Source organism: Branchiostoma floridae, chromosome 2, assembly GCF_000003815.2.
Source record: "Branchiostoma floridae strain S238N-H82 chromosome 2, Bfl_VNyyK, whole genome shotgun sequence".
Lineage (NCBI taxonomy): Eukaryota > Metazoa > Chordata > Leptocardii > Amphioxiformes > Branchiostomatidae > Branchiostoma > Branchiostoma floridae.
The window spans coordinates 33,311,128-33,332,853 of record NC_049980.1 but is presented as its reverse complement, the minus strand read 5'-3'; the positions used below and the strand labels follow the sequence as shown (position 1 = coordinate 33,332,853).

Sequence of the window (21,726 nt, the reverse complement as noted above, 5' to 3'; positions counted from 1 at the left end):
ATATCTAACTATGTACCTTGTGCTGCAGCAAGTCGGTTCATTATTTCAACGACTTGCAATTTCTTTGGTAGTAATGAAAGCTATTGTATTATATAATCCAATCTTTATTTTAGCAGCTTATTTATGCTGATTGTGAATACAGTAAATGCAGCTAATGTGAACCGCTTCTGTGTGTGTTATTCTTTTACTAACCATCCCCAAATTTCTGTTAAGGATTCCACCACATTTAAAGTGTTCTCGATGTGAGTAGACCAAACCTTACCTACTCTACAAAACTAGTGTGTTACGCCTAATGGTTTACTGAAACAAATTTGAAAGATAACTGCACGTCTTAAACTATGATGGACTAGTTAGCTTATCTGTGTTGGTAGTAATCATAATACAATACTAAACTTTCTTCCAACACAGATAAAATTTTCAACGACCACTGTTGCCTTCTTCAGGATCAATACTGATGACCAATCACTTCAGACATGTGATCTTATTAACACGTGATCTTGCGGATACGGCAAGAAATCAACAGTCTATATATTCCTCTTACTGCTGTAAGGCATAAGGGAACTTACATCCAAGATCCAAGACGCTCCTTGCAAACAGCACCCTTTCAAGCCACACTCATACACTTTGATTTGAAGACAACACAAGACAATCAACTCTTGGTCAATAGTAGTTTATTTTTGAAGAAAAAGTAAATCTGACAATGTGGTCCTTAAAAATACATCCACCACCTGCCCCTCTTCTTGCTTTCTATTCATTTGGCATCCTGTTTCCACATGTTCAAGCAGAAAGAACCCCTTCCACATCAAATACTCTCCGTCTATGTATTCGGTTAGTCCAACAAAAATTAGTACTTTCATGACATCGGTTACACCCCCTTTCCACTTAGAAGCTGCAGCCACCAAAGATTTGACTGACGCTCAACGAACTCCATGGATAAAGAATTTTTTTTACATTCTGTGTGTTTTGTTCTCTTTTAATTTTAATGTAACACTTGTACATCTTGCCCCATATTCCAATTATGAGACAAAGGGTCGCACACGTCAAAATTTGGTTGCTGCGCGGCCGATCGGCGTCTAGTGGAAAGGAGTTTCTCAACATTAATATCACATTTTTTAGTTCACAATCATTATTACACAAATCTGACGACGGTGTTAGTTTAACACGAGCCCTGTTTATCAGTGGACCTCGGTCCGAATCATCACGGTCACTGCACTATATAAAAGCCAGAGGGAAACACCGACACAAGCGCCTCTTTACAAAACCTGCATTTACTGGGAGCCACTAACAAGGGTGCCTTAATTGTTCATACAAATCTTACGGAATTCATTCGAGTTTTACGGAATACATTCAAATTTTACAGAATTCTTACGTTCCACTGCTAAGGAACATACATATTTTACAAGTTTTACGGAATACATACAATCCTTACAATTGATTAAAGTCATATGAATTCCATAAAACTTGTGTTGATATGAAACCGTAAAATTCATATCTTTGGTAGTAGTAGATCATATGAATTTCATAAAATTAGTACGTACTCCGTAAAAATCGTACAAATTTGGTAAAACTTGTACGAACACTTTAAGACACCCCTGACTAATAACATTTGCAGGAAAGGGTAGTCAATTTACAAGGGGTAGAAAAACGGGGAGCCTGCGTCCGTGAACCGTACAAAAAGAGTAATAAAACTGTGCCGAAGAAGCCGGATACAACTGCTGCCTACGCAGGGCGATAAAACTACAAACTAAAACAACGCACAAAAAATGGCTCAGGGTGCACTGCTGCTGCTGGAGGTCGTAGGTGAAGGGTCACGGGTCAGGAACAGCTCAGAACAGCTTCCCAGAGTGTTGTCTGACACTGGAACGAGAAACGACATGTCAGTGATGGCAGCAATCATACTTTGGTCGTGTAGGTTTATGAAGTTTAACTTCCCAATGTTTTACTGTAGGTGGAAAGTCACATTGCCACACCAATATAATTTGTTGGTTCTCGGATCTAAAAAAATATATGCTGCACTGGAAAAACAATGAAAACAAGACCCTGAGAACTAGGTTTATGCTTTAGTTTACTCAGTTTTATTGAGTGAATACAGTTACATTCATGTTTTCCTCCCTGCCCTCTGCATTTTTTATACCCCCTTGCTATATTTTCACCTTGAAAGGTTTAAGAACAAAGGAAATAACTTGATTGGGTGAGACTGAAGGAAAAATTACATTGGAAGCATCACTTAAAAAAAAAATTCCCACCCAATAAAGCTAAAATATATGGTGACTACTGAAAGATTGACTTCAATTAATATTTTGCCTTTGTTGTTGCTATCCCTGCAATATGATTGTTGATCTTCACTCTTCTGTCAAAACGTAGGACCGATGAACAGTTACTGTAGTAGACTACATGTAGTTAGTTGACTTTGCCGATGCACCGTAAGGAAGACTGTGATTTACTGTTGTTTGCAAGACACACAACAACAAAATCACTAGTCTTCCATACAGAACACAGCATCTTCTGCATACTCTTCTGTGCAGTTTCTCCAGCTCTTGCCATTGTTGATTTACTAGTAATTTTTTTTACAGTCAAACCTGCTCAAGATGATTTGGGAACACTAAAGCTTGGTCTATATGGACAATTGTCACTTAAAAATTGCGAGGAATCCTGATGATTTTGTCAATAGGAAAATTTACTGAGGGACCAGCAAAAAGTGGTTACATTTCCAAGCTGTAGACTTCGTCACTTGTACTGGTTTGACTATTTCATCTCTACCTTCTGTTAAATGACCTTATATCACCACATCCCAATAACTCCAAGTACAGCACAGAAACACCTTCATTGCCTTGCCCCCTCCACATCAATATTTCTGTAACGGTTTATGGATGACTGTCTCAAAAAACAGCATTTGAATCATACTTATTTGCCAAGTCAAGAACTCTCTCATGTACAGTGAAACCTTACTGTCCACTTAAACATAGTTTCATACACAAACAACAACCAAACATACATGTATCATGCATAACTTGCTTCTTACTCAAGAATTCATGACTTTATAAGAAAAAAAAAGAAAAGAAAGGAAAGGAAAGAGACTGCACACAACCTCTGCACACGGTGGAAACAAACCTGTTCTTTCGCATGACCCTTTTCAGTACCCATGATCGCCCATCAGTGAATCGCCTCGCACACTACAATGGAGATAGATACGTGCAAAATTCTGTCACAACACATTTTGGGACCGTACAACCTATAACACGTACAGTGGCATACCACACTGGGGGGACTTTAAACAGCCAGAGTTGGTTCTACATGGTTTTCAAGTTTATTTATTTATTTACAAGTGAGGTTTGATCAACAGGTGTAGTTATAAACTACCTGGTGTTTCCAAAGGGTATTGTCTACCATCTTTTGGTATTTTACTTAAAGTGTGAATACCTGTTTAATGGACTTAATAGTTTCCGCAGTAACTGATGAAAGATAGATAGTAGATGCTATCATAAATTTGACCATTTACAAAATCTACCCAGCTGCTACATTAACTTGTGTCTTTTATTCTTCTTGAGACTTTGCTAGAGTAATGTCCATGAAGACAGAAAGGTACAAAAATATACAGTCCAGTTGTTTTCTAGTGTAAATGTGCATTTCCAATGTAATACTGCAACAGTAATTTTCAGTACTGAGCTACAAAGTGTAGAACCAACTCAAAGCCGTACCGAACAGCGAACGTCCTCCCCAGGTTCACACTACAGCTAACAACAACAACAACAACAACAACAACAACAGCAGCACGTAGACACGAACCATCCGACCCTGTGCCAAAAAGGGCCCGGTTGTCTGCTGTGGAGGACACCAAATATCCAAGTCTTGTTTTGAACTGGATGTGAAGAAACACGTCCCAATTTGGGCTGAGCTCCGAGGACCAACTCTGACACCACAGGAAGGTGCTGTTTGTACTCAAATCGCATGGAATTTTCAGCTAGGCAATGCCGAGAATGCTATAATAGAAATATGTCTTCCATAAGGACACGTTACTAGAAATGTTTCATCTCCTATGGACAAGGAAAAGCCCTACTTTGTCCACTGAAATTGTGCATGAATTATTCTTTAAGGCGATCAAACTGTTGACAGCAACCTTACAGGTCAGAGCTGGTCCACAAGATGCTCGGAGGAATTGAAGTTAACATTGTACATCTTAGAAAAATGGGGCCCAGAATTTGAAAAACTCAAGTCAACACAAAGTGAAAGTAAAGTGTGAGTATTGAAGTGAATTGTCACTTGAAAAATTCATCTGTGTTGGTAGAAGTCACTTTGGATCAGATGCTGAACTGAAACTGCCAATGCAAAAAAATTGGACTTGCCCAAATTTCTGACAGATTTTTTGTGTGTGTTGGGAACTACAGTTTAACTTCTGCCAACACAGATGAGCTTTCAGGTGAAGATTAAAGATTACGATGTCCGTAAATAGTTTCATCAGGTTGGTAGCTCAATTGAACAAAGTTGTCTTCCTTACACAGCCTTCTTTAATTCTTCAATAAACGTTTCGACAACCATCTGTCTTGATGACGACAACAGATGGTCGTCAAAACGTTTACTGAAAAATTACAGAAGGTTGTGTAACGAAGGAGACTTTGTTCAAAAGAATTATGATTGCTCGAAAACTGTCAGAAATTTTGGGTACGTTCAACATTTTGCGTCAGCAATTTTACGGTTCAGCCCCGACCCGGAATTTTGCGGATCGTGTCTCTCACAGGAAACAAGAGCGCCCCCTGCCCACCCCGCCACACCCACCTCTCCTGCAGCAGGAACTGCGCGTTCCGGATCTGGTCGTTGTCCCCGGAGATGGTGATGATGCGGTCCGTCGAGCCCGGCAGCGGCTCGTCGATCTTGATCTGAGCCTCCGACCTCTCGCGGATGGTCCGGATTCGAGACCCGCCCCTGCCGATGATTGAGCCCGCAAGCTGTCGGGACGAAAAATCAAAAGTTATCTTAGAATTGTCTTCCCTTCATTATCATAGTACATTATAGTTTAAAACCTATGGCAAATTCAGATTAGGATGAGAGAGCCGCCCCTGCTGATGATCGAGCCCGCGAGCTGGGAGGACAAAAATCGAATTCAAAGTTATCTTGAACTCGAACAACAGGAGTCAATAACAACCAACTTTGTCTTGACTTCATCTGAACCATCTTCTTAGAATCGTCAACACCTCATTAACATACAAATCTATGGTTTAAAACCTGGTGAACTGAGATTCAGATGCAGGACCCGCCCCTGCCTATGATGGAACCCGCAAGCTACGAGGACGAAAATCGAAAGTTATCTTTATCCTATAAGGAAACAACCCATTAAGTTCACTGAAAAGCTTACACTTCAGATAACTGCTGATTCTCTAAACAAGAAACTATCACAAGGCCATAGTTGTAGGTCAATCATAAAACTTTACTGTAAATGCAGAAACTTTCGCGGTGGATTAATGTTTGCAGTTTTCGCGGTGGCCGCTTCACCGTGAACTTAAAACCACCGCGAACATTTTTCCCTTGCAGTAAGAGACCACAGTACATGGTGCTACCGTGAATTTAAACCCACCGCAAAAAGTCCCCTTTCCCGCTATTTGAAATTAAATCCCAGCGAACTTTAATGCATTTACAGTATCCTGAAATCTATCAGGACACTTTTCAACATCACATGCACATTCTAATTATACACTGTCAGATATACTTGTACAAGCACGATTATCTATTTCAACAGTAATGAGGGGAACGTGTTGGAAAATATTCTACAACATTTTCATCACTCAGATCAAAAACTCTAAGTCCCTAACAACCAAAAAAGGCTAAGGTCAGTCAGGTTACTGGAAAAAACAACAGTTCTTATCAAGAAATCTTTCTTAGGAAATTAAAAGAATATAGGAATAGAAGCTTACCTCTTTGGGAATTGTGACTTGTGTTGAAGTGATGTTACCTCCAGTGCCAAATCCTGTGGGAGAGAAAACAGACACATGTACAACTGGACTTTATTATACACATTTGGCTTTATTACCTAGGGGCACGGAAGCCAATAACATACATTTCTGGTCCAAAAATGGGCAAATGATATTTTTGACATTTATGCGTCCAAAAAAAAAATTTGGAAAACCATTGTTGTACGTGTTTTGCTTATCTAAAATTTTGAATCTAACAATAGAATTTCAGGCCCAAGCTCCAAACAGATTCAGTAAGGTAAACTGTACTTAGGTTTGCTGACATTCAACTTAATCTACTGTTAAGCACCCATATATTTTACGTTGAAGCTCAAGCTCTAGGTTCCGTGCATCGGTTCACCTGATCGGAAAAATGAATTTACAATCCTGCAACGCTAACCTTTATTTCATCACCTTGCACCTTCCAACACATCAAGGTTAACTTATAGCCCCCAGGGGACAAGTCTATCCACCCCATTCTGTCCACACACGTTCAATCATCGGGGCTTTATCTATGGGGAGCTGGATCTTCCCATTAAAATTTCAACATGCAACAAGAGTCCCCGGGGACATCCGTCCTCCATTGCACTAGCTGGCACATATCCTTGGCATAGGCTTGTTCTGTTATATATAGTTCATTACTACATCGCAGGGTTGGACAAGTCCACTAGCCCTATTGTCCAGGGCAAGTGAAAGTGCTGTTCGGGCAAGTGCATGACCTACACCACTTGCCCGATCGGGCAAGTAAGATTTTTCCATTGATTGAGTGCAATTTTGATATACTTGTTACTTTTTACTGTCATGACATCAAGCAATGGTCAACAGAAAATTCCATTGCTGGAAGTGAAAATGCCTTTAGTATTAGTTGTGACAGTGACATTCAAATTTTGGGTGAATTGAGTGAAAAAATTGGTTCGGGCAAGTAAATCTTTTATGTGCTTGCCCGATAGGACAAGTGAATTTTAGAAAACTTGTCCAACCCTGCATCTTGGTGGTTTCATTTTGCGGTAGGAGTAGAAAAGGAGGTTTTTGCTGTGCTTGAAATAGTGATTGAAACAATTCTGTAGTACAGTAGTCATAGACTCTTACAAGAGAGTCGTATTCATTGACATGGGTTCACTAGCAGTAAAGAGGGCACCATGAAAATAAAAGCACTGCAAATGTTTCATGATTTGCAGTATGTCCTACAGGGCCTACATGCTATTTAGTCTAAAGGTCTTTGCCTTATGGGATACAAAGGGCAGCAATTTTTCTTGCTGTTACAGTAGTAGGCTATATTTTCACAAGGAGGGATTACTAGCCTTCCCCCTTAAATGCGCTCAAGAACACGGGACCTGCATTTTATGTCTCATCCACAAGCGAGCAGTCCCAAACAAGATGCCCTTCCCAGCGAGACACCTCCTCAAACTCGGAATCCCATTTTACATCCCTTCTGAAAGACAGTTGATGCCCTAGCCGCAATGTCCTGATGCCAGGAACTTGAACCTCCCAGTTACTAACTAATTGCAACCAGAAGCTCAACTCTGAGGCTGCAACCGGTTGAGCTACAGGGACATCTTACAGCCACTAGCCACCACTGATAACTTGCTGACCACAAGAACCACCCTCTCACCATGATCACTGCCGCCCGATCTGAAGCCGCCTCCGCCGCCGCCTCCACCAAAGCCGCCACCGCCACCACCGCCCATTCCGTCACGGTCCCGGTCTCTACTGAACCGGCTACCGCCACCATAGTCGTCCCGGGTAAAGTCGCGGCCACCGCCTCCGTAGCCGCCCATCCGGTCACTGCAAGTGCAAGGAGACAGAACACCGGCTCAGTATCTTAGTCTCTACCAGACTGCCTGCACTGGCTATTATAGGGAGAACAATTTGCCAGGGGAGTTTTGCTAACAGAGGAGTTGGCTGGCCAGGAGGGAAAACATGAACCTTAGTGTGAACTGACTGCCCTGACCTATTTCCCAATTTTTTAAATGAAATCTACGATCTCCCCGCACCCCCGTAGGAAGGCCTGGTGGAGGCTATCAATATCTCATACCAGCTCAGAAAAGAACAAGACATAACCATGCCTTCAGCTACGTAGTTATCAACCCAGTACTGAAGCACTAAAAAAACTCAATTAGTAATTAGTCATAAATCTATAACAAGACTGGAGTTGGTCAGTAAGAAAACTCAAAAGTTAAATTTTATTGTGTTGGGAATTACAGATAAACTTTACTTGAAACTGTTCAGTTGCAAAGTTTTGTAAGAAGACGAAATTTCCCCACCTGCCGCCCATGCCGCCTCTGCCTCCCTGCCCCCCCTGGGACATCAGACCCCCCCTGTTGCGCATGGGGGGCGGCCCCCCTCCTCCCAGCCCCCTGCTGGGAGGGGGGCCAGACCTCATCTCCGAGGGCATCATGCGGGGCCCGCCGGCCCTCCCGCCGCCGTGACCGCCGTGGAAGTTGTCGCGGTGACCCATGTTGCCGCCCATCCGCGACCCCTGACCTCCTGCAGAACGGGACGGAAAAACGATCCTCAGTGGAGAAAGGAAGAAAGTGAAGGTGATCTCAAACCAGTAAAGCACTTACTGAACTTTAAGAACTTTTACTTTAACTTCTCTGTCACAACCAGTGGAAGAATTACTCTATACAGGAGTGTGTACCAGTAGTATACTAGTATTGGACAAGGGTTTTTACAATAATTGTAGGAATTTCTAAGGTCAAAACATTCTTTAATATATTTTCCTTCTTTTCCTATTTTCATGTCATGATGTGTTTATATTTGCACTTCAGGTCCATTGAGACAAATCCTTGTACATACATTGACAGCCTTGTGTATAAAGAATTGCGTGTATCAGAATTTTTGGATAATGACAATGACAATGAAGTTTATTGCATATTCATGCCCCATTGGGGCTAAATGCAGTCAGATTGGTACAAAGCCAAATTAAAGGGGGTAAACGGAAAACTATACATATACTATAAAGTACGTGCTTCTTCTCTCTTCTTAAAGCATGTGTGGACAAACTTACAGAGTTTTTCCAGTATATCGTAGTTAGATGATGACATAAAGTATTTGAACAGACCTTCCTTCAATAACATGACAGAATATTTCGGATAATAGCATCCAACATACCAGGGCCACCGCGATGGCCTCGTGGAGGGCCGCCACGCCCTCTGGGACCGCCCCCGGAACCGCCTCGCCCGGAGAAACCGCCGCCCCTCCGGTCCCCGCCGCCACGGCCACCGCCGCCGCGTTGGTCGTCGTATGACGTGTAGCCGCCATATTCCGCCGCGTAGAACTCATCGTACATGAACGGGTCGTAGGGGATGTTCTGTCCTTTGATGGGGGCCTGGAGACAGAAGCAAGATCAGAGAATGTTAACTTGAAAGTTCATCTGTGTTGGTAGAAGTCATTATACTGGTACCCACCCCTAGGTACATTATTGTACAAAAGTGGTAGAAGGATAAAAAATATGTCAACTTGTCAAGAACTCTTACTTTCTGCAGGAGCTCGATGATTTTCTTGATGGCACCGACACATTTCTCCGGCTTTCCTGTAGAAAACCACAAAAAATACATGCAGATCAATTTTTGACCACAAAACAAAGTGTTTGTTTGTTTGTTTGAACCTTTGTTTATTCATGAAAGCTCATGTCGGCCCACATGCCGGTTCTCATTGCGGTCATGAGGGAAGAGGTCAGGGTCAGACAAAATATGTAACAGTGGTACTATTTACATCATTGTGTGTTTGACTTATTTCATCTGATACAAGTGGGTGCCCATAGTATACCGTAGGACTGGCCTGAAACACCCATATCTAACAAAGTATGACATAACTTGTAGAACGTACCGGTCAAGGCGACGACTCTCTCTGTGGAGCCCGGCATGCACTCAGAGTACACCTTGATGTTTGCCTCGGTTTGCTGAAAAAAAAAAAAAAACAAGATGTCAGTCATCGTGGAAGCTCATGAGTTGGTAGTAATCATAGCACATTATGCCAAACTTTCTTAGGTTCCAGGTTGGAGTTAAAATCTGACCGGAGTTGGCGGAAGGGTGCTGCAATAGACCGTAAGTGCGCGGTTGTCTCCCTAACTTTTGCTCCCTTTTGCTTGGTGATCATTATAGCTAAACATAGATTTGTCATATTTCCTGAAAAGCCCGTGGGTTGTATTACTTTTTGTGAGAGTAGTAGTTGGTCGGCCAGCGAAACCATTTTTGTACTAGTCCGCTGCAACGGTGATGCATTTTCTTAGCCGGATGACCCAAATAGCAGCATTTTTCATGCAATTTTGATCAGAGATTGCCAAAAAGTTATCAGAAGGATTTTTTTATTTCCATTTTACACAAACATGAAGAATTTAGAGAATATGTAAATGACCCACCTCACGCAGTTCCTTGATCTTGAAGCCTGCGCGGCCGATGATGCAGCCCGCCTGGCTCTGATGCACCAACATGCGCAGCTCACAGTTGAAGTTCAGGTCCTTATGCTCCTGGTAGTGCTTCTGGTACTGGGAGAGAAAACAAAGGAGGCTTTTAATTTCACTTCACTTTTACTTCTTTCACTTTCAAAGGAGGCAAAGGTGAGACAAGGTTCTAGCTAGTGCACTTTTAGCATAACGTTCAGGTCCTTGTGCCCCTGGTAGTGCTTCTGGTACTGGGGTGACACACAGGAGACTTTCACTTCACTTTCACTCTCACTACACTTTCACTTTCATAGGAGGCAAAAATGAGACAAGGTTCTAGCAAGAGCACTTTTAGCATAACTGGTTATTATTTGCTACATGAGGGCATTACGCTAATTTTGAACTAGCGTAGTTGTACTTTGCTAGTCTTTACTTATTCTGATGATATGTATGATCAAATATGAAAAATGTTGATATCGAACTTTGTTGATCTGATACATCATACATGTGATGAAAAAGAACTGTCACCCAAAGGGTACCCTTACACTGCCAAATTTTGTCCTACATTTTTAAAATCCCGAGGGCCAAAAAGTCACATCATCCCCCAGATAGGTGGTTTGCGACTACCATAACAGTATGCTTATAAAATCCTGGCTAGAATGGACACTGCAATCATCAGGCCTCCAAATTCATTTTGACGAAGGACACTTTAGAATTTTCTTTCAACCAGACTGGTCGCTTGCCATTACCACTACAGCATGCTAAAATAAAATCCTGGATAGAACCCTGCTGAGAGGTAGCTTACAATGGACCCAGATACCATCTGGGCTCCAAATTCCTTTTGACTATTGAGAATATACACTTCAGGATTTTCTATAAAGAATTTCAATCCCCGAGTACTTACGTCTTCCAGGACAGGAATAATGTCGAGTAGACATGCGCAGGCTGTGTTCAAGTCGGCCGATATGGTCAAAATGCTGTGAACAGGGGAGAAAAACAACAGTCACGTATCATTCCTTGCTCTCCGACAAAACCAATATGTCTACTCGAAACAAAAAGTAAACACACACACTCTACGAGGAGAAAAAATTTCAGTTTTTTAGTCCTTCTTTGGGAAAAACATCCCATAAATAAACGTAAAATGTACTGGTTAATAAAATACAGAAATGGAACAGGAAAGTACGGACTGGTTTAGAACTACAGAACTGAAAGTTTTGGAGGGTCCTTCTTATTTTGTTATCAGGAAGGAAGAAGATTTCTTGGTCAATATCTACAATACAGCAACAGGTCAACCGCAAAATAATATTTGGTAACAGTCGGCAAAAAAAAAACACTGAAGTTTTCTTTATATGATTGATATTCTTTGGGACAAAATAAAATATACAGCTTTCAGACACAGCACCACACTGTACAACTACAACACCACAGTTGAGATGGACTACAGGAAGGTCTGACTTAAACTCCAGAATTCCACTGCATAAGCATCTCACATGCCCCGAAAGAACCCCCTAAACAGCAACTACACTGCTGTCTGTCTGTTTTTCGTCCTTTTCTTTAATACCAACCGTGAGAGTGTGGGACACTTAAACGAGACTGACTTCTATTATGATAAGAGTGAGTGGAAAATATAAGTCATGATGTGTAGAAACTTGTGTGCCTACACACTGGGACATACCGCTCAGGGCCAGTGCAGTCGGGGACGGTAACGGTTGCTTTGTACTGGAGAGTGGTGGTACGGTGGTGGTGGTCGGGACAGGAGGTGGTAACGGGCCGGGGCCGGGCGGAACGGAATTCGAGCGGACCGGATTCGGATCAACAGGACCATGCCAGGCCGGGCGGGGCAACGTTCCATAGCGGGTCGGGGACAAGAGGAGTGTTGGAGAGAGGGCCAGTGTCAATTAGGCATCAATTTCATCATCGTATTGCTATTATTACATAACTTATATCAAGCATTGCAGTACGCGATATACCAGACTACCGTGTGGAAGACTCGTACGAACAGGAAGGTGGCGGCGCTTCTGTGTGGAGGAAGGGAGATTAACAAGAGAAGTGCTTCGGCAGCGACAAACGTTGGCGTTAAAACGTGGTCTGGCGGAGACAGGATACCCAACTGTAGTAACCAACTTCGGTGGATCGTAGAGAAATTTTTGGGGATACTCATTGGGAGGAGCCACTGGGACGTAGTGGTACGATCCAAAATGATATGACCTCATTTATTTCAGCATTGACAAATATGTTGTTTATGAATGAATGATCTGTATAAAAAGGTGATGTTTTACTGATGAATATGGTCTTGTGCATATGGAATAAAGTTTAATCTTAATTCTTTTTTGCATTTTAGTTGAAAGAAAAATTGGTCGTGTTGAGACACATTGGTTACTCCAGTTGCTGGGACCACAGAGAGAGGAGTCACACTGCACTTTGCTGATGAAAAGGGGGGGCTGCGAGCAAGCAGGGGGGGTTGGCTGCAGGGGGGTGGGAAGGGAGGGGGGTGAGGATGAGGAGTATGAAGTACATGGAAACTATCGCCCCATATCTCCCAACAGGGCCCCTTTTAAATGGAGGAAACGTGGCGGGTCACACCTTAGTCCCAAGGAGTTTGCAGTTGGAGCCCACGGCGCGAAACGGGGGTAAGCTTTACAAAGCGGAGTGAAGTCAAGCATAGGGACTGCTACTTCATATACAGTATAAACATGACAACAGGTCGGGACTATAGAGTGAGAGATAGATAGAGAGAGAGAGAGAGAGAAAGAGAGAGAGATGAGGTGATGAAAATGGCGGGCAGTTCTGACTGAGAGTTTATGGGACAAGGCAGTAACATCTAGAGAGATCAAACGGAGGAGACGAAGAGTCTATGCTGCATGTAATAAACGAGAGAGTGAGAGAGGATCACATAATTGTCCCCTGGGCTGCAATATTGGCAAAGGTCTCATTAGGTTGGGCTTGCGGGCCGGGCCTTTGTCTAAAGGGGAAGGAAAACAAGGCCATTAGCTGAGGACAACGTCATACTGGACTAGAGGATACACAGTACAAAGCTGAGAGAGACGCAGGGATCTCTAGATCCGTGCCAAGATCAGAGGTACGGTACACATGACTACCCACCACCGATTAATCGCCACTCATTATTTATATTATATCACTGAAATTATAGGTCGGCTTTTTTTTTATAATAAAAATTGCTTGCTATCAAAATTAGGGGATCGAACTTAGCATGTAGATTCAGGTGGAGAATCAATTGCTATACCGAATTAACATTTGGTCAATACAACACTGAGATAAAAGCATGCTGTACAATTACTATCAAAGCTAAAAACTAGTATATGGAAGAACAAAAGTTAGAAAAGCAGCAAAGACGGAATCGAAGCAGCAGCATTACGAAATCATTGGAGTTGAGACAACTACAACTGGTCATCTACATTTACCATCCTATATTATTAACGTAGAATCGCTCGTACGCAGCAACTATAAGTCTTTTACTTGAACACTTCGGTTCGGTCAAGATGCGTCAGTATTTTTAAAAAATCCAAGGCGCTTTAGTAATAAGCTGGCTGGAGAGAAAGTGAAGATACGCACCTCTGAACGAAGACGCTTGATGTTCAAACCTTGCTTGCCGATGATGGCTCCCGCATTCTGGAAAACAGAGCATCTCATCTATTTTAACCTTGCTGCTGTGAGAAACTCAACACACACACAAAATTTCAAATGATACATATACATGTCACAGCGGTGTCCTAGGGCCAACTCTGATCGGGATCTCTCCTAGGAGAATCGGTGATTCTACTAGTATAGATTGCGATCGGGGTCTCTCCTAGGGCCAACTCCGATCCAAACTCAAATGATGCTAAGATATGGGAAACAGACTGCGATCGGGATCTGTCCTAGGACAATCGGCGATTCTACTTGTACAGATTGCGATCGGGATCTCTCCTAGGACCAACTCTAATCCAAACTGTGACATATATAATACAATGCAATTGATAAAGCAATAATGGAGATATGATCGACAGAGAACTGATGGAAGCTCAATGAATACCATTTGATAATTCAAACGAAAGGGTGGTACCCAGTGTCAACCTGAGACTGTCCACTCCTTATGCTAGGACACCAGACTTTCTGGATTCTCACACCATTAAACCTTAAAGCAGAGTAGGAAATAATTCCCTTGGGTTGGTAGAACATAGGATATTGGAGTTTTCTTTTGCACAAACAGAATGACTCTTACCTGCTGAAGCTTTGCTCTGAGGAAGACGTCTGACAGATATCAAAACGTCGTTCTGGTTGTGCTAAAGAATCTCCAATAGCCTAGGATTTAACAGTGTCAACCACTTTCTTTTGTCTCTTCACATTGAGACAAGACGTACTGTAATTCCTGATTTTTTCAGTGTACTTTTATGTTCATGGTATTCACGGAGATCACTGTAACGTGAACTTATCATTAGCGACAACAACTAATTCACTGACTTTTTTTACAAGCACCTGCTGCCACCGTGAACATTTAGTTCCGAGGACAAGTTAGATTTTCTCAGGCCGTGAAAGTTTGGTACCGAGAAGACCAAGTGAATTACAGTACCTTGCTCTGCAGCAAGATCCTCAGATCCACGGGAGGCGGCGGTCGGGGGCGCTTGTTGGACTGGCCTCCCTCGTCTTCCGCTGGGCGTTTCCCTACAACACAGCAGAGGGGCGAGATTGTCTGTGAGTAGTTTTATTACCAGGTCAGTACACCACTGGGGAACAAGGTTCTTTTACACACAACACAGTAAATACTTGTAATCACCTCCTGACATTTCGGTCATCGTCTGTCTGTCTGTTTGTCTGTTCGTCTGTCTGTCATCTTCCACAAGGCAAGGAAGACGACAGACTTCCCAAGTTGACAACCAATGATGATGTCCCTGACAACTGCTATTCGGGGCAATTCTAAATCGCACTGCAGCTAGGTTTCGCTGCTCAAGTGTGAAGAATACAGTGCCAAACATGACTGATATCAAGGAGCAAGGCTGTAGCCAGTGTAGGGATCGAAAGTATAGTCCAGTCAAGAACGGTGATGAGGGGGATACATTTGGGAAGACATTCTTCACGTTGCAGCAGCGACACCTAGCTGCAGTACCAAGTACAACCGGTCAGTGTTGCCCTGAAGAAGGTGACAGATGGTCATAGAAACTTCTGTAGGTGATTATGTACTGGTTGCGTATACAAAGAACTTTGCTATGCAGTGTGACATGATTGCCATCACTCCACTAATCTAAAATCAATGAAGAATCAATATGATTGCGAACCAACCATTCAAGTGGTTCAAGAGAGATGAATTAGACCCTGCACACACTTCCTCCAAAGGACCGTCTTAAGTTTTGAGAATTTTTTTGATGTGCCTGACTTTTATTTTAGACATGGCGAGGCAACTAGCCTTCTTTTACCATACATGAGTTTTCGAAGAAATTTTTGGATGTGTTTATTTTCATTTTGAACTGAAAATGGACCTTTCATAAGCTCTGTAGTATTGTAAATCTTTTGGAACGTCATTCATCTGAGGACCATTTTTTCAACCAAAAACTATGGTCTGAACGACAGAGGAAGTGTCTACATGGGACGAAACATTAAGAAAGGCTGTACCTTCCTGATCCCAGCTATCCCTTTCTTGCTTAAACTCTGTAAGAAGAAGGGGAGCATGTATTAGTCACAGACACGATAGACAGTGACAGCACAAGCTGAAAGATACAAAAGAAAAGGAAAGTGATCTTGATCCAGTTTTTTTTAGCTCACTGAAGAGCTAGACTTCCACTGGTTGTGACAGAGAGGACAGACGCTTAGAATGTACTGTAACAGTATTTACAGGTTCATTGTACCAGGGAAATCTCCCTAGCTCTTTTCAACAAGAAAAAGGAAAGTGATCTCGATCCAGCTTTTTAACTCACTGAAGAGCTAGTCTTCCACTGGTCATGACAGAGAGGACAGACGCTATGTACAGTATTTACTGTACAGTTCATTGTACTCCCCTAGCTCTTTTTGACAAGGAAAAGGAAAGTAATCTCAATCCAGTTAATTTAGCTCACTGAAGAGCTAGTCTTCCACTGGTTGTGACAGAGAGGACAGACACTGTATAGTATTTATAGGTTCATTGTAGCAGGGAAATTCCCCTAGCTCTTTTCGACAAGAAAAAGGTAAGAGATCTCGATCCAGTTTTTTTAGCTCACTAAAGAGAGGACAGATGCTATGTACAGTATATAATGTACAGTTCATTGTACTCCCCTAGCTCTTTTTGACAAGGAAAAGGAAAGTGTTCTCGATCCAGTTTTTTAGCTCACTGAAGAGCTAGTCTTCCACTGGTCGTGACAGAGAGGACAGACGCTATGTACAGTATTTACAGGTTCATTGTGCCAGGGAAACTCCCCTAGCTCTTTTCAACAAGAAAAAGGAAAGTGATCTCGATCCAGTTTTTTAGCTCACTGAAGAGCTAGTCTTCCACTGGTCGTGACAGAGAGGACAGACGCTATGTACAATATTCACAGGTTCGTTGTACAATTCCCCTAGATCATTTTGACAAGCACGACTTCAGGTTCCCAAGTAAAGTAGCCTGGGGGCCATCCTAACTTCGTAAGGCCGAGAGGTGGGTAAGGGAGCCGCAGAAACTAGGATGGCATACGGGCTGGTCACCAAGAGCTCAGAGGGAAACACCGGTAGGATACCATACTACACAGTCAGGATATTAGCTAGCTTGGATACCAGACCCCTGCCCGATCTTGATCATATCTACATCAGATTGTTACTCAGGGCCGCCTGTTGTACTACCTTGGGGGGGTTAGGAGTTGGCCCTAGGTCCTGGAAACAGTCTGGCATCCAGGCTAGTAGGTATGGGCCTGGTTGCCAGACTGTTTCCAGTACACAAGCCAACTCCTTGGCTCCAGGGCTACTCCAGGCCCCTTTTACTATAGTATAGCCCCCTTTGTACCTCAGGGTCTAACTCAGGGGAATGCAGTCAAATTTCCTTGGAAGCATGTTGGCCCTCTAGGGCCAGGAAACAATCTGGTACTCAGGCTATCAAAGTATAGAAATTACAAGAATAGTAGGTAAGAATACAAAAGACGAAAGAGAGATAGGACCTGACCAAATTTCACCTCACTTTTTGGTGGTCATTTAGATAATTTTTGCACCTGTCTTTAGTGACCACCTGTCCACATAGACCAGGTCTCATCCCTCCCGAGTGGTCTTTCTGGGCAGTTTTGAATATACCATGTCTATTGAAGCCAATCCAAAAGCTGAAATCCATGTTTCCTACCTACTGTACATGGTGACATTTCACTAAAGGCCATCCTGTCATTTCCGTGTGGAAAGTGCATTACGGTAGCGTCCCAACTATTCCCTTAAAAAGATGCAATCTGTAGTGAGATGTCTACCCAGGAAGGGGAGGACCGAGTGAACGAAGAAAGGAGAGTGCACAAATGAAAGACACATTTAAGGAAAAAGATGTTTGACTTTGTAGAGCTGGAAAATACGTGAAAACAGAACAAGGTACTTAAAAAACACTCCATCCATATAATAATGATGGATGACAATAATCCATTGTGTTGACGTTAACCTCCCGGTCAATTTATCTCCTGCCGCACAGAACGGCAGCAAACTGGATCAATTTTTCAGACATCTACTATATATCAAGAGCCTTATCAGGTTTTATGATGATTTGATTTACTAATAATACTATTAATTCTTGAAAACCTACACCCAGAGCACTTGTAAGACCTCATTTTTATGCAAATCTCACGGTGACATCATGCGACAGTTTTTCCCATCCGTCCGTGCTCGCGCAGATTTCAGCAGATTTGAATGATAAAGGTCAACTCTTATCTCCTTTCAAAGCAGCGGACTACAGAAGAATGGGCCGTTGCCGTGGCAACCGCGCACTAAATCCCCCTGACCCGCTACTTTCCTCCCCCGGCCGAGGCATTTACCCACATCAATATGGGCCGGGGTAATTGAATAACTATTGTGTTCCGCCGTGAAAATGGACCCAGGTACAGACAAACCGTGCGGCGATAATGGCGGCAGTGCCTCGTAGATCAATGAAGAACGATGTGACAACACGGCGCGGCCGATAAAAATCACCCTGGGATTCTATATTCTACTATAGCCTTAGCCAGGCCTCCCTACAGGGGTATGGATTGTAGATAAAAAAATGGAAAAGTCAAATAATTGGCCAGGAGAGTCGTTTCTTCCAGTGAAACCTTCTGATGACCGACATTCTCTTGCAAATATTCTCCTTTTACATGGATTAGGCCCCACAAATGTATCATCCCAGTTCTCTCGGACATTCTATCGATGGAAGGTAGCAAACAGGTAAGATGAAAACAGAGGACAGGTAGGAAAATTTGAGTCTTTTTATGATCACACCTTGAATGATCTGTGTCTACCAAGCGACAGACTCGTTTTCATGTTGACATTATAGGTTGACATTCCTTTTTTTTCTAATCCAGGAACCAACAAATAAAACTGTTGTGGTCAACACAAGCATGGTTGGTCTGATTCTACAGTTAGGCTTAGGCCACATTTCCAAACCGGGGCCCGGTCGGCCAGCTTTCGGGCACAAAAAGAATGATATAAAAGACTTCAAAATACACAAAATTTCAAAGTAAGGTTCATGGGTATGATTTGTGTATATTTCTAGGCATACATTTCAACTTTTCATTTCTTAAAGCATCCCAGCGGGGCTCCGGTTTGGAAATGTGACCTAAGCCTAAGGGAGGATGGACACTGTTGCAGGATAGACTCAGCTGGCCATGCCAGGCTGGAACAGTAAGCCTTCCTTCCTAACGATCTAAGCAGCTTTTCTTTCCTTGACAGGATAAGACTTCAATCTAGTATTACTATTAGTCTAGAAATACTTATTTTTAATAATGAGCTTCATAATCAGAGAGGATGCACAAAATAACTGATGATCCATGCATAACTGGGCTCCAGTTCTTACTTGAAGTGGTGATAAAATTAGACAATCTTTCCCATGATATGTGACAAATCTAGACATTAAGATTACACTAATAGCTAGAGCAACAGAACAAAATGGTTCGTTTTAAGGTTCCTATTCTGTATCCAGTAACAGAATTTACATTTACATCATAAGAGGTTAAAGAAGAAAGCCTACGGAATAAATCCATCTACTCTTGCAATGGTCTTTTATTTCATGAAAGGAAGGGAAATGAGGTTTGTGCACGTTTCTAAAACAACTTTTCAATTGAAAGAACTCCTTATCACAGTAGCAACTTAGCTTATTACGTTGCAGTAATAAAATTTGTATGCCAAGTTGTGTTAATTTTCGTTAGTACTCGATATGTTACCATTTATGTTACTTGATTTCGCTTTTATGTTGCATGTATGTTTCGGGGTTGCCCCCCAGGGAACTTTGAAAAACGCCTAAATAGGCGATATGTATCCCTGGTTAAATAAAAATAAACAAACAAACAAACAAACAAAGGAGATTTTTTGCAGTTTTTGGTTCAAGCAATTGAGTAGTACAGTAGTACTACAGTGGTAATACAGTCAAAATGAATATTAAAAAGTTTATTTGCAAGTTCGTGACCGAGGGCTAATTGGTAGCATGGTATAAACATAGTAGATATACAAGTGACAATGGACAATTATGAACAATATTCTACTGAGTTGGCTATTTCTAAACAGGTTGGGTTTGACTTCTTTTTTGGAAGCAGAGGGAGACGAAAAGCCCCATTGAATGAACATTTGGTATTATTCATTCAAAATAATACCAGTATAGGGGTTACAGCAAAACTAAAACTAGCAATATAAAGTTACAAGATTTATAGTACTCTACTTCTGTAAAAACACATCTTAACTGCGTAACCTTTCTGTTGGCAGGCGTTCCGTCTGCTGCATTGCAGCACACAGGCCTGCAATTATGTCAAAAGCACCCCCCGGGACAATCAACCCACACGTGCCTGATGTCACAATGGGCACACCTTTCATTAATGATGCATTAGAAGCCAATTAATAATGGGTTGTACGGGTCAATTGCGACGGGGCAATTAGTGGAATCGTCTTCAGAATTGTGCTGTCTAAATTTGTTTTGCGGTGCTCTGCTAACAAATTTGTTGAAAATTGTACACACCAAATTGAACATAAATTTTGCCATTAAGGCAGGAGTGAAAGCTTCTACCATTGAGATGAACTGTATTTCTTCTGTTAAAAATTAATTTGCTCAATCCACTTTTAAGCTAAGGTGAAGCCAATTATAGTTCTTGGTTCTGATATTTTGAATGAATAATGCTAAATTTGAAACATTAACTCCAAAACTACAGTCCAAAGGCTGTACCTTGGTTACACAGTTTCAGGGGGTGAATGTACATTTTTAATAACTTAAAAGATGCAAGTTTTTTTCTTCAAAGCTTCCTGTTTTTAACGTGACTGCTTGCCAACTTCTCACACAAAGGAGGACCTCTTAAAGCCAAAAAAAAGGGGAAAAAAGAGGAAATGTTATCCAACAAAAATGTAGCTGTATTATTGAACACTTTTTCACCATTGGGCAGAAAATCGTCACAAAAATATAACAATCACTTTTCATTTCAAAGTGTGAGAGAACCAAGAAAATAAATTAGGATGGCCTACAACCAGTGTACAATACACGAGGTGGTCCAGCTTCCAAGAAAAATACCTAATTGTAAAGCTGAAAAAAGATGCTACCGTATTTGTCCAGGTAAAACCCAGCTGTATCATCGGACACTGTTTCGCTATTGGACAGAAATTGATAAGAATAATGGATCACTTATTTTTATTTCAAAATGGAGAGGCTTACAGCCAGTGTACAGAGCAGGTGGTCCGATTTCTTAGAAAAACACCTTTGTAAAGCCGAAAGAAGATGCTACTGTATTTGTCCAGGTAAAACGCAGCTGTATCGTTGGACAGCGTTTCGCCATTGGATAAAAAATGATCAGAATAATGGTTCAATAATTTTTATTCTAAAATGTGAAAGAACCAAGGGATTAAGATAAAGTGGCTTTCAACAAACCAGGTGGTCCACCTTCTTAGAAAAACACCTTTGTAAAGCCAATAGAAGATGCTACCGTATTTGTCCGAGTTTTGCCATTGGGGCAGAAAATCATCAGAATAATGGATCAAAATTTCAAAATGTGAAAGAACAAAGTAAATAAATTTGGGTGGCCTAAAACCAGCTTGTAAGAAAAACACCTTTGTAAAGCCGAAAGAAGATGCTACCGTATTTGTCCAGGTAAAACGCAGCTGTATCATCGGACAGTGTTTCGCTAGTGGGGCAGAAAATCATCAGAATAATGGATGCCAGCATAAATGATACATGAGGCGGCCATTGTGTCCCTCCCGTCTCTGAATCCATAATTCAGGATCGGCACGGATGCCGGGTCTCATCATCGCAGCTGCCTCATCAAAGCC

At 42.0% G+C, this 21,726-nt stretch overlaps 1 protein-coding gene across 3 annotated transcripts in view; it reads right to left on the bottom strand.

The window, feature by feature from the left end:
* Positions 1-654: 654 nt before the first annotated feature.
* LOC118406597 (heterogeneous nuclear ribonucleoprotein K-like) overlaps positions 655-21,726 on the bottom strand; it is a 50,257-nt gene continuing 29,185 nt past the window's right edge. The window contains exons 3-17 of one of the 3 annotated variants that reach the window (XM_035806754.1): positions 15,934-15,969; positions 14,897-14,988; positions 13,900-13,956; positions 12,002-12,045; positions 11,231-11,303; positions 10,306-10,431; positions 9,774-9,846; positions 9,422-9,477; positions 9,057-9,273; positions 8,207-8,429; positions 7,555-7,727; positions 5,907-5,959; positions 4,774-4,943; positions 3,112-3,173; positions 655-1,857 (exon numbers count right to left, since the gene is read on the bottom strand). In XM_035806754.1, the coding sequence (XP_035662647.1) occupies positions 3,134-3,173; positions 4,774-4,943; positions 5,907-5,959; positions 7,555-7,727; positions 8,207-8,429; positions 9,057-9,273; positions 9,422-9,477; positions 9,774-9,846; positions 10,306-10,431; positions 11,231-11,303; positions 12,002-12,045; positions 13,900-13,956; positions 14,897-14,988; positions 15,934-15,969 (1,433 nt within the window). In that variant the 3' untranslated portion in view covers positions 655-1,857; positions 3,112-3,133. Of the gene's footprint in view, positions 1,858-3,111; positions 3,174-4,773; positions 4,944-5,228; positions 5,278-5,906; positions 5,960-7,554; positions 7,728-8,206; positions 8,430-9,056; positions 9,274-9,421; positions 9,478-9,773; positions 9,847-10,305; positions 10,432-11,230; positions 11,304-12,001; positions 12,046-13,899; positions 13,957-14,896; positions 14,989-15,933; positions 15,970-21,726 lie in introns of those variants that run through there. The other 2 variants (XM_035806764.1, XM_035806772.1) reach the window with 2 other exon arrangements.